The 16,812-nt window shown below is 41.0% G+C and overlaps 2 protein-coding genes across 4 annotated transcripts; one reads left to right on the top strand and one right to left on the bottom strand.

The window, feature by feature from the left end:
- Window positions 1-469: 469 nt before the first annotated feature.
- LOC115150392 (voltage-gated hydrogen channel 1-like) lies at window positions 470-3,754 on the top strand. Of its 2 annotated transcripts, none has more exons than XM_029693639.1 (6): window positions 470-557; window positions 1,791-2,013; window positions 2,214-2,318; window positions 2,436-2,670; window positions 2,892-3,004; window positions 3,164-3,754. In XM_029693639.1, exons 2-6 carry the CDS (start codon window positions 1,837-1,839, stop codon window positions 3,218-3,220), a joined length of 687 nt encoding a protein of 228 aa, XP_029549499.1. In that variant the 5' UTR covers window positions 470-557; window positions 1,791-1,836; the 3' UTR covers window positions 3,221-3,754. The 2 variants fall into 2 exon arrangements, with proteins under 2 accessions (XP_029549499.1, XP_029549500.1); XM_029693640.1 differs by having other exon boundaries at window positions 487-553.
- On the bottom strand, window positions 3,657-16,742 carry LOC115150391 (tectonic-1). 2 transcript variants are annotated; one of them, XM_029693637.1, is made up of 13 exons: window positions 16,356-16,742; window positions 14,963-15,080; window positions 14,742-14,875; window positions 13,610-13,761; window positions 13,305-13,407; window positions 11,173-11,285; window positions 10,755-10,925; window positions 10,288-10,413; window positions 10,031-10,119; window positions 9,545-9,682; window positions 9,204-9,357; window positions 8,700-8,831; window positions 3,657-4,122 (listed from the first exon to the last, which is right to left on the bottom strand). In XM_029693637.1, the coding sequence occupies exons 1-13, from the start codon at window positions 16,678-16,680 to the stop codon at window positions 3,976-3,978; spliced, it is 1,902 nt and encodes a 633-aa protein (XP_029549497.1). In that variant the 5' UTR covers window positions 16,681-16,742; the 3' UTR covers window positions 3,657-3,975. The 2 variants fall into 2 exon arrangements, with proteins under 2 accessions (XP_029549497.1, XP_029549498.1); XM_029693638.1 differs by having other exon boundaries at window positions 10,031-10,116; window positions 16,356-16,741.
- Window positions 16,743-16,812: the final 70 nt, after the last annotated feature.

The following is a 16,812-nucleotide window of genomic DNA, read 5'->3' as shown; positions in this document are numbered from 1 at the left end:
GTGCACCTGTGTAATGACCATGCTGTTGAATCAGCTTCTTGATATGCCACACCTATCAGGTGGATGGATTATCTTGGCAAAGGAGAAATGCTCACTAACAGGGATGTAAACAAATATTTTATTTCAGCTGATGAAACATGGGACCAACAGTTAACATGTTGCATTTATATTTTTGTTCAGTGTATTTTACACACGTTATTGTTAAAACCATTTGTTGACCATGATCACTAAAGTTAAAGCTTATTGGCTACAAAATCAATTATATCAGGCACTTGGCAATTGCAAGGCAGAAGATGTTTATTCTTTTTTATAAAACCAAATATCTATTGTAATGATAAACTATATTGGTCTAGATTTTTGGGGGACATTTAACATGGGCTGCCCACACAGTTAACTTGCATCTTGAGAAAGAGGGTTTGGTTTGTTAACATCTTGCATGGTTTTGCAATGTTTAAAAGGAGAAGTATACCAATATTGTACAATTCACAGCTGGGAAACACATAAGTGCCAATTCATCCTGACTGTTGAGCAGTCGTTCATAGACTTTAAGAAGGCAGGTAAGTTACAATAGGTTGCCTATTCTTTGTGTATATGATAATATGATGGTTTATAAAATATTTATTCCAGAGACTACTCAATGTGTGTTTGCAGAAATACAGCTGGTGAAAATATGAACCTCCATGTTAATGCTAGTAAATTGGTCATACTAACAATGTCCATGTTAGGAAATGAGTGGAAAGCTTTGGATAAACAGTAAACAATATAGCTCTATTGTGTTATTGTACCTCAGACAAACTTGTGACATTTGAAAGTTTTAGCATAAACATCCTTAATTAAGAGTCTATTGACACACCTGTGCCTCAATCTAAGTACCATAATAAAGACAATTCCCACCAAAATCCATCAGTTGAAGCTAGAGATCTGTTTTTTCATTGGCAATCCACTGCATCCTATGTCGCCTTCCGCAACGGAAGATCGCTGAGCTACAGCTGTTTGTCAAACCATGAGGTTTGGCCATCTAATATGACCACTCTATGGGAAGATGAGGATCCCACGAACACGAAAGTGATCTCCGTTTTGTTCTATGAACCCCACAAGTGTCACAGGGCTCGTCTGAAGGTAATCCGGTACCAGTAAAAACATTTTTTTATGGGAGGTAGTTTTGTGCCAACAGAAAAAAGGGATTAAATATGTGCCCAAAAAACTAAAATATTTCCTGAGCTTTCTTATTTCTCCTAGATATAGTTCAGACACTTCAAAACCTTATGATTTATTTTTGGACTGTCTGTTTTGCCATTTATTTTATACCTACAGGGGTCTTAAAATTCAAAATGATCATGATCATCTTAAACAATTCCATATGTTAGCTTAGTAGAGAGAGAATTATGTTAAATACATTTTACATTTACATTTTAGTCATTTAGCAGACGCTCTTATCCAGAGCGACTTACAGTAGTGAATGCATACATTTCATACAATATTATTATAATTTTTTCCCGTACTGGTCCCCCGTGGGAATCAAACCCACAACCCTGGCGTTGCAAACACCATGCTCTACCAACTGAGCCACACGGGACCAAATATAGTACATCGATGTTGTAATAGTAATTTCCAGGTGAACAAAAAGGAGAGCAGTCATTGATAAGGTCAATGAAAATCAATCCAGTTTAATTACAAGTTGCAACAGGGAGACACCTCCAGCACAGAAGCCCTCCTTCCAAAGACTATCAGAGGTTTTTAAATTACATTCAGTTAAACTTTTAACCTTTAATTTCCACATGCCCTTGCAGGAAAACTGTCTCTTTTTGGTGGGCCACCCCATCCCCCTGCATCACTATGTCCAAGTACCTGAGGCATTTCACCACGGTGGGTGACGACCACACAACCCAGTGGCAGGATGAGGAGCTACATGAAGCTAGTGAGGAGCTGGGACCAGCCACAGGACAGATGCCCCAGGGGGAACTCTCCCTCAGAGACTCCCTGAAGATGCTCTACAGCTCCAACAAATTCCAGGTATGGAATGAGTGGAGTAGGCAATGCTCATACTGTCAATCAAACACAGCTAGTAAATGTTACCTTTGCTCAAATCAAATGTCAACTGTGGATGGGGAATGTGTGTGTTTCAGTCTAGGCCGCAAATATGAGACAGTAAATTCTCACATATGCTTGTCAGAAGGTTGGTCTTGTCCGATGAATGTTTGCCTCTGGTTTAGATAGCTGTGGTGTGCCTGGTCATCCTGGATGCCATCTTTGTTCTGGTCGAGCTACTGATCGACCTAACAATCATCGATTTGGAGCATGGACACATTGCCCCTATGGTGAGTCTAGAGTGCAGTGTTTCCCAAAGTCGGCCCTGGGGACAACACTACACAGCCCAAAAAAATCTGTGACCCCAAACTTCCTTCAACAACTCTTGTCCTTTCCCTCTTCACCAGGTGTTCCACTACCTGAGTCTGGCTCTTCTCACCTTCTTCATGGTGGAGCTGGCTGGGAAGCTCTTTGCTTACCAGCTGGAGTTCTTCCATCACAAGTTTGAGGTGTTTGACGGGCTGGTAGTGATTGTGTCCTTCATCCTGGATGTTGTGTATACAGCCAGTGAAGATGCTTTTGACGCCTCTATGGGCCTCCTGATCCTCCTCAGGCTCTGGAGGGTGGCCAGGATAGTCAACGGTGAGAAATGTCTCACTTTGTTCATGTTCATTAGGCATCAAAGGGAAGAAAATGGACTGAAACAGGGAGGGACTCCCTGGACCTGTCCAATAAACACACATTTTAAAGCTTTATCCAATGCATGCCCTAATGAACACAACCTTTATGTCACAGCTAGCTAGGTCACCAATGTTGTAAAATGGTGTTGTGTCCAACATGTCATGTTTTCTCACACTACTCAGGTATCCTGGTGTCTGTGAAGGCAAGGGCCGATCACAAAGTTCACAAGCTGAAGGAGAGCAATGATAAACTGGTCCAGCAAGTTAGCGAGCTACAAGAGCGCAGCGGCAAGACGGTGAGTTGGCCAGCCCCCGGGAACCCAAACCCCTACCCGCCCAAGACAAGTTTAAAGACATTTACATTTTGGTAATTTAGTACACTCTTATACAGTGTGTCTTACAGTCAGTCAATAGACCCTTTTTCAACACACCCTTCAATCTCTCCACCTCTTTAGGAACAAGAGAACAGTAAACTACGGGCTCTCCTGCGACAGCATGACATTGAGTACTGATGCCGGAAGAGGAAAAAGATGCCATTTTTCATTATCTACTTCTAAAGTTTTATTGGAATTGATCAATAAACAAACATTTGGCATGACAATGAATGACAAGGAGTTGGTAATATAGCACAAAGACTGGCACTCAGGCTAGATAGATTCCACATGATTAGGTCAACCTTCCAACCATTATCTGCATATTTAAGCAGATTATAAAAGCTGATCAGACTTCATTGATGTCATATGCCAGTATCTCACTTTGCAATGAGCATACATTCGTCTTATTTGATATTTTTATATATATGCGCTATGCCTTTATTCAGCTAAGCAATGAATTGACAGCTTATATTTTGTACATAAGATCCTGTAATGAATTTGTTGCATCTTGCTGTTTTTCTGAATACCCGTTGCTTGCTATGCAAAGACAATACAAGTATGAATCACTGTGAAAGTATTATTAAAATGTTGCTTTATTGATTTTTTTTTTAATACTCATTTGATCTAAACTACAGTATGTACAAATAAATAAAAGGTTGTTGCTGAGTGCCATCAGAGAACATCAGGTTTTTTTTGCTCTACATTTTGGTCAGTACCAGGTGACTCTAAAGAGAAGCAACATCAATATCCACACTAGCATATCATTAAGAATGAAGCAATGTATTGGCCATGCATTCTAAGTGGTATGCTGGTGAGGATATTAAAACATAGTTGCGGTTTCTTGTGTGTGTTTGTGTGTGCAACACCTTCCCACTCTTCCGTCTATCAGTCGTTCACACAAAAGGGAAGAAGAAGTCGTAAGGCAGCTTGGCGTCGATAGTGGGCGAGGCCTTGAAGCCCGGCCGGGCGGCTGCAAACACAGGTACAAAGGTCACAGAGCTGGTGACAGACATGACACGACTGCCTCCAGAGAGTAACGCCTGAGGAAAAGAAAAATGGAAATAAAACATAAGTAGGGTGTTAAATAAAGGTGTCATGGCATTGACCAGAGTTCTGGAAGAGGAACTCTATTATTCCATCACTTCGCAATATGTTTAAGATGCATAAATGAAGTTACTGTTGAATCAAGAGAATCTAACAGTAGCCTACAATTTCTAAGGAAAGTCTGCTGTTCCATTACAGGGCATATAATGATCTTGGTAAGTGGACTACATGTATTAAATTTACATTTTGGTCATTTAACAGACACTTCTCCAGAGCGACTTACAGTCAGTAAGTGAGACACTTATCAGTGTAGCCACGATGGGTGCTCTGGTTGCTGTTATACAAATACAAGCTGATAAAGTTACATTTTTGTTAAGCACTTTGTGACAAATACTTCTATAAAGAGCACTATTCAATCAATATTACATTGGTTGCATCAAATCCGTTTCTCAATATTTTCTGAATGTGTATGCTTGTTATACTTTACACTGCTGCAAGATCATTTTATTTGAGTAATATACACTACCGTTCAAAAGTTTGGGGTCACTTTGAAATGTCCTTGTTTTCCAAGAAAACATACATGAAATTAGTTGCAAAATGAATAGGAAATATAGTCAAGACGTTGACAAGGTTATAAATAATGATTTTTTTATTGAAATAATAATTGTGTCCTTCAAATTTTGCTTTCGTCAAATAATCCTCCATTTGCAGCAATTACAGCCTTGCAGACCTTTGGCATTCTAGTTGTCAATTTGTTGAGGTAATCTGAAGAGATTTCACCCCATGCTTCTTGAAGCACCTCCCACAAGTTGGATTGGCTTGATGGGCACTTCTTACGTACCATACGGTCAAGCTGCTCCCACAACAGCTCAATAGGGTTGAGATCCGGTGACTGTGCTGGCCACTCCATCCATTATAGACAGAATAACAGCTGACTGTTTCTTCCCTAAATAGTTATTCCATAGTTTGGAGCTGTGCTTTGCATCATTGTCCTGTTGTAGGAGGTAATTGGCTCCAATTAAGCGCAGTCCACAGGGTATGGCATGGCGTTTCAAAATGGAGTGATAGTGTTCCTTTTTCAAGATCCCTTTAACCCTGTACAAATCTCCCACTTTACCACCACCAAAGCACCCCCAGACCATCACATTGTCTCCACCATGCTTGACAGATGGTGTCAAGCACTCCTCCAGCATATTTTCATTTTTTCTGCGTTCTTTGTGATCCGAACACCTCAAACAACCTTCCTCTGTCCAGTGTCTGTGTTCTTTTCCCCATCTTAATCTTTTATTTTTATTGGCCAGTCTGAGATATGGCTTTTTCTTTGCAACTCTGCCTAGAAGGCCAGCCGGACTCGTCTCTTCACTGTTGACATTGAGACTGGTGTTTTGCGGGTACGATTTAATGAAGCTGCCAGTTAAGGACTTGTGAGGCATCTGTTTCTCAAGCTAGACACTCTAATGTATTTGTCCTCTTGCTCAGTTGTGCACCGAGGCCTCCCACTCCTCTTTCTATTCTGGTTAGAGACAGTTTGTGCTGTTCTGTGAAGGGAGTAAGTAGTACACAGCGTTGTAAAGAGATCTTCAGTTTCTTAGCAATTTCTCACATGGAATAGCCTTCATTTCTCAGAACAAGAATAGACTGACGAGTTTCAGAAGAAAGTCCTTTGTTTCTGGCCATTTTGAGCCTGTAATCGAACCCACAAATGCTGATGGTCCAGATACTCAACTAGTCTAAAGAAGGCCCGTTGTATTGCTTCTTTAATCAGCAAAGGTTTTCAGTTGTGCAAAAGGGCTTTCTAATGATCAATTAGCTAATCCAAGTTTATCATTTTTAAAGGCTAACACAATGTACCATTGAAACACAGGAGTGATGGTTGCTGATAATGGGCCTCTGTACGCCTATGTATATTCCATTAAAAAAAATCTGCAGTTTCCAGCTACAATATTCATTTACAACATTAACAATGTCTTCACTGTATTTCTGATCAATTTGATGTTATTTTAATGGACAAAAAAAATATTTTCTTTTAAAAACAAGGCCATTTCTAAGTGACCCCAAACTTTTGAAAGGTAGTGTATATAGGAACAGTCTCCTGAGTAATATACATAGGAACAGTCTCCTGAGTATCTTGAACAGTATCTGAACAATCTAAGAAAATGTGGAAATGGTCAAGGGGTCTGAATACTTTACAAATGCACTGTATTGCTTTTACGATTTGATGCACATGCTACTTCACAATATCATATTGGACCTATACTATAAAAAGATCTAACCAAAATACATTTTTAGAGGGTGATGGTGCTTGATGCTGCTGTGAACCATCACAAGTATATCTTTGTTGATGAAGCGGGCTTCAACCTAGCCAAAACACGGCGCCGTGGGTGGAACCTCATCGGCCAACGGGCGACCGTCTCAGTGCCTGGACAACGTGGGGGAAACATCACCATTTGTGCAGATTTCTCTGAAGATGGTGTGGTAGGATGTAGGCCATTACTTGGATCCTACAATCCTGCACACCTCATTGTGCTCCTCAATGAACTTGAGCAGGCCTGTCAAGGTGAAGGGGTCACCTATGTCATTGTGTGTGACCACGTCAGGATCCACCATGCAAAGGTGGTTCAGGCATGTTTCCGGGGCCCATTCGTGACCCCATACTCTCCTTTCAAATCAAATCAGTGTAGACATTACTGTGAAATGCTTACTTACAAGCCCTTAACCAACAATGCAGTTCAAGAAATAGTTGATAGAATATTTACTTAATAAAATAAAAGTAAAAAATAAATCAAAAAGACAAGAAATGTACATAACAATAACGAGGCTATATACATGTGGTACTGGTACCAAGTCAATGGGCGGCAGGTAGCCTAGTGGTTAGAGAGTTGGACTAGTAACCGAAAGGTTGCAAGATCAAATCCCCGAGCTGACAAGGAAAAATCTGTTGTTCTGCCCCTGAACAAGGCAGTTATAACCCACTGTTCCTAGGCCGTCATTGAAAAGAAGAATTTGTTCTTAACTGAGTTGCCTAGTTAAATAAAGGTAAAACATGTTTTAAATGTGCGGGGGCACAGGATAGTCGAGGTAATTTGCAAAGTGACTATGCATAGATAATAAACAGCAAGTAGCTGTCAACCCTATTGAGGAACTTTTTTCAGCATGGTGGAAAGTGTACGATCAGCATCCCCATAAGCGTGCCACCCTCCTTCTAGCCATGAATGAGTCATGCGACAAAATCAGTGCAGACCAATTTCAAGTTTGGATTCGCCATGGCAAAAGGTTTTTCCCGCGGTGCATAAACAATGATGACATTCACTGTCATGTGGATGAGAATTTATGACCAAATGATCAAGACAGGCTTGATGAAAATAAGTGCGTGCTAAACATAGTTTTATTTTCATTTATTTAATTGTTTCATTAATTTCTTAAATTTGATTACAGACATTACACCTATGTTTTTTGGCATGAATGATTGTAGAGGATGTCTTCATCGGTCACACCTTTGATTGCAAATTGGATAGGTATTATGGAAATGATAGATTTTCTGTAATTTTCAGTACTGTAGCATATCACGTTCAACACTTCTAAGGGTGACTTGAAACACGCATCTTGTATTGTTTGCTATTGGATTAACTGGTAGTTAAAATGACAAAATTGAAAAGATATCATTATGTAGTGTTTTGGTGATTGAACCAATGTTATCATATTTCACAAACGTTGTATGAGATCTTCAGTTTCTTGGCAATTTCTCGCATGGAATAGCCTTCATTTCTCAGAACAAGAATAGACTGACGAGTTTCAGAAGAAAGTTCTTTGTTTCTGGACATTTTGAGCCTGTAATCGAACCCACAAATGCTGATGCTCCAGATACTCAACTAGTCTAAAGAAGGCCAGTTTTATTGCTTCTTTAATTAGAACAACAGTTTTCAGCTGTGCTAACATAATTGCAAAAGAGTTTTCTAATGATCAATTAGCCTTTTAAAATGATAAACTTGGATTAGCTAACACAACGTGCCATTGGAACACAGGCGTGATGTTTGCTGTTAATGGGCCTCTGTACGCATATATATATATATATATATATCTATGAATATGTAGATATTCCATTAATAATCAGCCGTTTCCAGCTACAATAGTAATGTACAACATTAACAATGTCTACACTGTATTTCTGATCAATTTTATGTTATTTTAATGGACAAAAAAAAATAGCTTTTCTTTCAAAAACAAGGACATTTCTAAGTGACCCCAAACTTTTGAACGGTAGTGTATATTTTGAATCAATGGTTGTGTGGTGAGAGATTTTTACAATCCAAATGAATGCACAATGACAGGTTTTGAATGAAAGACTGGCTGCTTTACAAGTGTGACCAGTTTGGAGTTTTGTACTAAGAGTTGTGAAAATGTACCACATACTTGTGAAAATAGTACCAAAGCAGTTAAACAAACTAAGCCTAGTCCTGGACTAAAAAGCACTTTCATGGAGATTCTCCATTGAGCATACTTTTTAGTATAGCAGTTGGCCTAATCTGGGAAACTGTCCCAAGTCGCATAATGTTTAAGATGACTCAAGGTTTACCAGGTTGCTGGTGTTGGTGTGAATCACTTCAATGACACTGACAATCTGAGCCTGTGGGTTCACCAGGGATCCATATTGGGTCCATTGCACTTCCAAGTGAAGAGACAGGGGAATGCTGCAACTCTGAGCTTCCTGCTTAGTCCAAGAGAATAGAAACATATAAGGGCTGTTACCAACCATCAATATGGAGTCATTGTTGTTTACACCATTGTGGTTGTTGAGAAACCGGAAAAAGCACTTCTCATAACCAACTATGTCTGTTGGTGGTGGAAGTCCTTCAATCAACCATCCCTTCTCTGGAAACTTTCAAGATTCAATCCAAATGCCTTATCAATTTCATCTACTGTTTTGTGTCATCGTTACAGTATGTTTTAATGGTTGTAATGTAATGGTTGTCTCTGTATCCTTAATATATGGTATGACAGGAACATCTACATCACAACATTCAAATAATATTTTCTTCCACTAACATGCAATGAAAATACTTTGCCCAAAGCTTCTCACCGTAGGTTTGGTTTGGTTCCTTATTGGCACCCAGTCCATTGGGTGCTGAGGTGGGGAATTCCCAAAAGAGGCCACATACCGGGGGAAGCTTTGTCCCCTCAATACTCCTAGAACCACTTCTGATACCACTGAGCAGTTAGCAGTCTCATCCAACCTAGAGAGAGATAAGAGAAATACAGTATTTCCCTAACCAACCCTTCACCCCTATGCCTTAGTTACTTACAAACAACCAAAGACATTAACATTAGGGGGTGAGGGACAAGGGTCAAGAAAAAGTGTCAAGGGATTTGTTTGGGATTGGGCCTTAGGTCCTGTAGAACAGAGCAGTCTTCCTCTCTCACCTCAACGTGCAGCCTGACACCATGTCGACCCCAAACAGAACAGGGGAGCGGTGATGGGGCCCTCTGAGACAGTCTGACAGTTTGGAGCCATGGAGGAGGGTAAAAGCTCCCCTCGAATCAGCACTGTGAACTATTCCAGTGAGCAGGACAGTTAAGGACACAAATACATTATGTCTGACCTCTCGTCAAGTTTGAGAAATACTCAGATATAACTTATAGGTTTCATATACACGTTTTAATATGGGTTCTTCAATATTGAGTCAGTAATAGGGTGCATATTCATATCTCTTAAAAAACAGCAAAATAGGAAGTTATTTTAAGAAAACCAAAGAACTAGTGAATCAACAGCTCATAGAAAGCTGAAGCATCTGCTCTTCAAAGGGATCCCATGCCACTTTGATCACAACAAATGGATAGTTGATGAAGTGAAAACTAATGAAGAATGTGCCATTTAAGAGAAATTATACCTACTCCAAAAAAGGATATTCTGCTGTTTTGGATCCAGCCAGTAGAGGGAGCCCCACAACATAACCAGGATTCCCACTGGAGGGGAGCGCCACTTGGTCAACATTCTGCTAGCAGAAGACATCAAGGGGAGAGAGGTATTACTGACTGAAGTGATAGTGATTTTGGCTTTCATTTACATTAAGAGTAAACCACTTTTCTGGGTTGATGCAAAATGCTAAAATATTCTATGGCATAGAACTATGCAAAATGCAAAAAACCCCCAATAAATATGGCACCTGGACGAATTCAATTTGAAACTCCTGCTCCATTGGGACCATGTTACGGTCGATTTCTCCAAGGACCAAGGACGCGGTCACATTCACAATGTCTCCAGCCTCACTGTACGTGACCGTGTAACCAACCTGTCAGCAGAGGAAAACAGAATGTCAGAATTTGACATTAGTGATGAGTCTGAATGTTTATGATTAGGACAAGTCTTAAAATCATGCCATGTTTCCTACAATCAAGCAACGGCAACAAAGTTCTATTTTACCACAAATTTGGGTCCTCCTCATTCCCACCTACCAGCTCCCTTGGCCATGAGACAGGGTATCTGCCACATTCACCAATGCAAAATAGCATTCCTGCGTACTTGCGAGGGGTTACAAATTGCCTCGCTGCACACGTTTGCATGTTCTTTTTTTACCCAAGTAGGCCGAGCGGCCATCCTGTGTAGCTTGCTTTGTGAGGCTTCAGACTTCACCTGGAGCACCACATTGACGCACACTTCTGAGTCAGGGGCCACAGAGACCAACAGTAGCGGGTCCAGGCTCAAGTCACCAGTGATATTCAGCTGGGTCTGAGTCCCCTCCAAAGATTGCAGAACGATGGAGGTCACCTCCACAGCCACAAATCGAGCATCTTCACTCTTCTTCTGTGAAATAAAAAAGGAATTGGTCTGTTCAGATACAAGTTTGAGGTTGGGTTTTGCAGAGTGGTTTTTCTCTCATTTATGCTGGCCACAACTACAAGTAAAGGACTAGTCAACAACATTATTTGGGTATGAGTTGACAGAACATTAACTTTTACAATTTTGATGTTCTTTGGACAGTGACTTTAAGAGAAATACATTTTGCACTTTCCAAAACATAAAGCTGAACATCAAGGTGAGACCAACTCACAGAGAGGAGGCGGGGGTCAGTGTAGCTGTGCATGTTCAGGGCCTGCAGGGTGGTACAGTCCCTCTTCAGGACCAGGCTCCGCATGCATCTATTGCTCTGCTCCCTCAGGAATGCTGAAAATGCATGTCACAAATACAATTTGATGAGAGAGGTTTAGGCTAAAGTGAAGGATGAGGACAAAACTTAAGTGGTGTCGTTACATTGTGACCCACTTCGATTTTGGCCTCTGGTCCCTTCCCCTCAAACATCCTCCTCCTCTTCCATACAAACACTGAGAACACTCAGCCCTGGTCTGGTTCCATGTTGGTCCCTAGCACTTTTATATTTCCCTGATCGAAAAGGACTAAATAGGTGAAAGCAATGTGAAAAGCTCCATGGCTCAATGTATCAGTATATACAGTTGAAGTCGGAAGCTTACATACACATTTAAAATCAGCTTTTCACAATTCCTGACATTTAATCCTAGTAAAAATGCTCTGTCTTAGGTCAGTTAGGATCACCACTTTATTCTAAGAATGTGAAATGTCAGAATAATAGTAGAAAGAATTATTTATTTCAGCTTGTATTTCTTTCATCACATTTCCTGTGGGTCAGAAGTTTACATACACTCAATTAATATTTGGTAGCATTGCCTTTCAATTGCTTAACTTGGGTCAAACGTTTCGGGTAGCCTTCCACAAGCTTGCCACAATAAGTTGGGTGAATTTTGGCCCATTCCTCCTGACAGAGCTGGTGTAACTGAGTCAGGTTTGTAGGCCTCTTTGCTCGCACACGCTTTTTCAGTTCTGCTAACAAATTTTCTATAGGATTGAGGTCAGGGCTTTGTGATGGCCACTCCAATACCTTGACTTTGTTGTCCTTAAGCCATTTTGCCACAACTTTGGAAGTATGCTTGGGTCATTGTCCATTTGGAAGACACATTTGTGACCAAGCTTTAACGTCCTGACTGATGTCTTGAGTTGTTGCTTCAATATATCCACATCATTTTCCCACCTCATGATGCCATCTATTTTGTGAAGTGCACCAGTCCCTCCTGCAGCAAAGCACCCCCACAACATGATGCTGCCACCCCCGTGCTTCACAGTTGGGATGGTGTTCTTCGGGTTGCAAGCCTCCCCCTTTTTCCTCCAAACACAACAATGGTCATTATGGCCAAACAGTTCTATTTTTGTTTCATCAAACCAGAGGACATTTCTCCAAAAAGTACAATCTTTGTCCCCATGTGCAGTTGCAAACTGTAGTCTGGCTTTTTTATGGCGGTTTTGGAGCAGTGGCTTCTTCCTTGCTGAGCGGCCTTTCAGGTTATGTCGATATAGGACTCGTTTTACTATGGATATAGATACTTTTGTACCTGTTTCCTCCAGCATCTTCACAAGGTCCTTTGCTGTTGTTCTGGGATTGATTTGCACTTTTTGCACCAAAGTACGTTCATCTCTAACAGACAGAATGCGTCTCCTTCCTGAGCGGTCTGACGGCTGCGTGGTCCCATGGTCTTTATACTTGCGTACTATTGTTTGTAAAGATAAACGTGGTACCTTCAGGCATTTGGAAATTGCTTCCAAGGATGAACCAGACTTGTGGAGGTCTACAATTTATTTTCTGAGGTCTTGGCTGATTTCTTTTGAGTTTCCCATGATGTCAAGCAAAGAGGCACTGAGTTTGAAGGTAGGCCTTGAAAAAGATCCACAGGTTCACCTCCAATTGACTCAAATGATGTCAATTAGCCTTCTAAAGAAGCTTCTAAAGCCATGTCATCATTTTCTGGAATTTTCCAAGCTGTTAAAAGGCACAGTAAACTCAGTGTATGTAAACTTCTGACCCACTGGAATTGTGATACAGTGAATTATAAGTTAAATAATCTGTCTGTAAACAATTGTTGGAAAAATTACTTGTGTCATGCACAAAATAGATGTCTTAAACTATAGTTTGTTAACAAGACATTTGTGGAGTGGTTGAAAAACAAGTTTTAATGACTCTAACCTAAGTGTATGTAAACTTCCGACTTCAACTGTAAGTAGAGCCATCACAGTGCTGCTTCAGCCCCTTCAGATCTTTGAAAAACTAGGGACCTAATTGGGAGGGGGCCAATACTGACAGTGTGGATGTACATGGAGCTGAACAGTCTCTGGTACCTGCAGGGTTCAGGTCAGAGCAGTGGGCCGTAACAGAGGGGGCCGGCAACCGGAAGAATTCCCTTCCTCCGCTTTCTTCCTCCGTTTCTATGACATCTCCGTACTGAAGGGGGGGGGGGGGGAGAGTTGGAAAGAGAGTGAAGGCGCTAACTGAAGCTAGTGTCAAACTTTGTTCATTGTAGATCCCAAGGATATTGCACTATTAAGTATCTTGTACTATCACCAGAAAACAATCTCACAACAAAAACACTGTTGATTCTTGTTGATGGACATTGTCAACAGTGTGGGGTTTGAGTGAGTCTCACCAGGTATCCAGGTGAAGTTAGAGGTTCCACTGTAGACGTTGTGGCCCCATTATTGGCAGAACCAAACAAGAACTGCACAAAGTGCTTGTAGAGGCCATCAAAGTTCCCTGCGGAAGGAACCTCAGGTGTGGCGAGGGACAGTCCTGCCTCATCTTCAACACAGATGTACAGTATATAGATAATTGTCACCTTATCATAGACTCATAGATCAATTATGCTTTTCGATGTTTGAAATTCAAGAATCCCACATTCACATTCTTCGAGTGATTACAGGTGTGTTCTTTGTTATTACATGTGTGTATGTCCCTACTTATGTCAGATAATGATCAACTAACAGTAATAAACTGCTAGTAAACCAAAGACGTTAACGAACTAGAGAGGAGGGAGCATAAGAATCACGTCATGGATTGTACAGAGTGGCTACAGATATGGAGTTTCAGTATCCCAATTTTCCCAAACATAAAATTCTGCGCATATGCATTATTATAATATTATTATTATTATATATATATATATTTTTTTTTTTACATAGCCGAGTGCCCACTCCACTGCCAACGTACTTGCCGCCTAGAAAGCTTGGCTACCTAGAGGTGGAATGCAGAAAGACACAGACAGCCAGTCTAATTAGCAATCGAATGTTGTTTTTTTAATCATCATTGCAAACATTGACTAAGCTGCGCAGGAGGCAGACAGGCAGTCAAGTTGTGTTCTTTTTTCAGGAACTACAATATGGCAGCAACTATAAAGATTAGCCTTCATCATCACACAAAACACATGAAAATGTAAGGACTGCGTCCTGCTTGTGCAACTGCAATATCCGTTACAACAGACAGAGAATGTTGTAGCCTTCATAAAATGTTTTGGAAAGTCGTTCAAATCGCCATAGGGTTTTTATGAGGCAGACATCACCAGGGTTCAAAAGAGGGTGAGTAAAGAGAGAAACATGAAGGGAGGGGGAGGGAGGGGGAGCGAGCAGCAGCTACGTTAGAAAAACTAATGTGATCCGGATCCTTAGTTTAAAAAAATGTAAAACTAAAAAAAGTTTCCAGAAGGGAGGGTGGGGGTGAGGCGAGGCTCTGTATCCATAGCCACAGCCTAGATTATATTATATCAAGGCCTATTAAAAACTTACAGTTAGTTGACTGTATGCAGAAGACGTCTAGGTTAACCTCCTGCTGGACAGACCTCTGCACCTGAGCATAGCCGTCTATAGTTTCACTAATAGTGTAGGTGACCACGTCCTGACCGCAAAGCTTCGGCTCACCACTGGAAAGAACACATAGATTAATTATTACACTGATCATGTCAAACCCCAAGCCATCAGAAAAGAAAAGAGGAGTACTAGTGACTTGCCGGACGGTTTTCACTGTACAGCCGGTGAAGAGAGCTAATTCTTGTCTGCAATCTGGGTCACAGCAACAGTTGGGGTCACACTGGTCCTTTAATTGATCGCACGGGCAAATTCTGGAAACTGAGGATAAAGAATGCTAATTTAACTGAAGTGACACAGCAACCTAGACAGAGCTCACCTAATGGGTTACACCTAGGCTAATTCCCTGATCCTTATGCGTGTGTTAGTCTCACTAGACAGACGAGTTGCCTACCACAATGTAACCAATGTGCTGTTGCCCCAGTTCTGGGATTTCCAAAACCGTGTGCATCCCAAATGGCACCCTATTCCCAATATAGAGCACTACTTTTGACCAGGGCCCATAGGGTAGTGGACTGTATAAGGAATAGGGTGCCATTTGGGATACACCCTACATCTAAGGGACCACATCAATATAATAGATAGATAGATAGATAGATAGTCCACCTTATGTTAGGCTTGCTATAACATAACGGGGTATAGGCCTACCCACCCTTTTACCCATGTTAAGGGCTTTATTGGACTATACACAAACCACATCACATGTAGATTGCCTGAAAATGTTATATTCAAATGTCTATGTACCCTTATGTATGGCCGTGTTCAAATACTTTCGAACAAATACATTTCCTTGAAATATCTCTGATAAGGGTTATTCTGTCTAAAGTAGTGTAGGCCCTACTGCCCTACCAAGCAAAAGAGCAGTAACTGTGCATTTGGTCCAAAATGTGTTATTCCCTTTTTTTCATACATGAAATACATGCTTTATCTTGTGGACAAATATCCTGCCTCCATTGTGTTGTGTATTGGAGAAAATGGGGGGGTCATGTTCGCAGTAACTGCAAAAAGTTAAGGTGAAACCAAGGAAAAAGTCAGTAACTGTCATCACACACGTCAGTTACTTAGTGCCTTTTACCTTGGTTTCACTGAGCTTTGTGCTGCTGTGTCTACGCTTGACCTTGGTATTATTTATTGTTCTTCGTTGATACAAGTATCAAACTATATGACAAGGACAGCCACATACAAATAAATATATTAACACAAGTTTGTGTCAAAAACAATCGTCATGGAAACGTATTCCAGTGGGTGTACCAAGCAAGAAGGCAGTAACTGCCGTCTAGGGACAAATGTCATGTCAGAGGTCAGGGTCAAAATGAATAAAAAATAACCTCATAGTAAGACAACAGACAACAGACAACCACATCTCAAATGATATGCCTACAATTCATTTGGCTGGACAATAAAAAAAAACTTTGAAGTCATTTTTCTCAGTTTCACTCTATGAGCAGTTACTGCTCTTTTGCTTGGTGGGGCAGCATAGTACAGAAAGTAGGGTGCAGAGACGTTACATTTTGAGAGACAATCAACCGTCCTTACCATCCGTGACAGGGGGAGGCAGGGAGCCGGAGAGTGGCAGAGGTACTTGAGGAGACATGGACGGTGGCGTGGACTCTGTAGTTGACGGTGTACTAAAACCAGTCCCATCTCTTGTGCTAACCACATTCGATGCAGTTGAAACAATCTCAACGTCTAGAGCGGTGGAATTCTCATAATCCGTGAAATTCTGCTTACCTAACAAATCAATGACCGATTCGTTAGCGCGTGCAAAAGTAGAATTGAAATCGTCCGTTTTTTGTGCTACACTGAACTCAAAAAATGGCCATGTATATAAAGTTATCAGCACCCAAACAAAGACGTCCATCTTTATTATTGATTTCTGGAAGCATTATGTTGCTTAGGGGATCCCTGTTGCATTCTGGGTATTCCAAACCGAATTGTTTCTTGGTTCTGTCTTCAGCCACCAGGGGGGCATGTGCTCACAATCACAAGATAC

Source organism: Salmo trutta, chromosome 16 (genome assembly GCF_901001165.1).
Source record: "Salmo trutta chromosome 16, fSalTru1.1, whole genome shotgun sequence".
In the NCBI taxonomy this organism is placed as follows: Eukaryota; Metazoa; Chordata; class Actinopteri; order Salmoniformes; family Salmonidae; genus Salmo; species Salmo trutta.
This window is presented reverse-complemented; position numbering and strand designations above follow the sequence as displayed.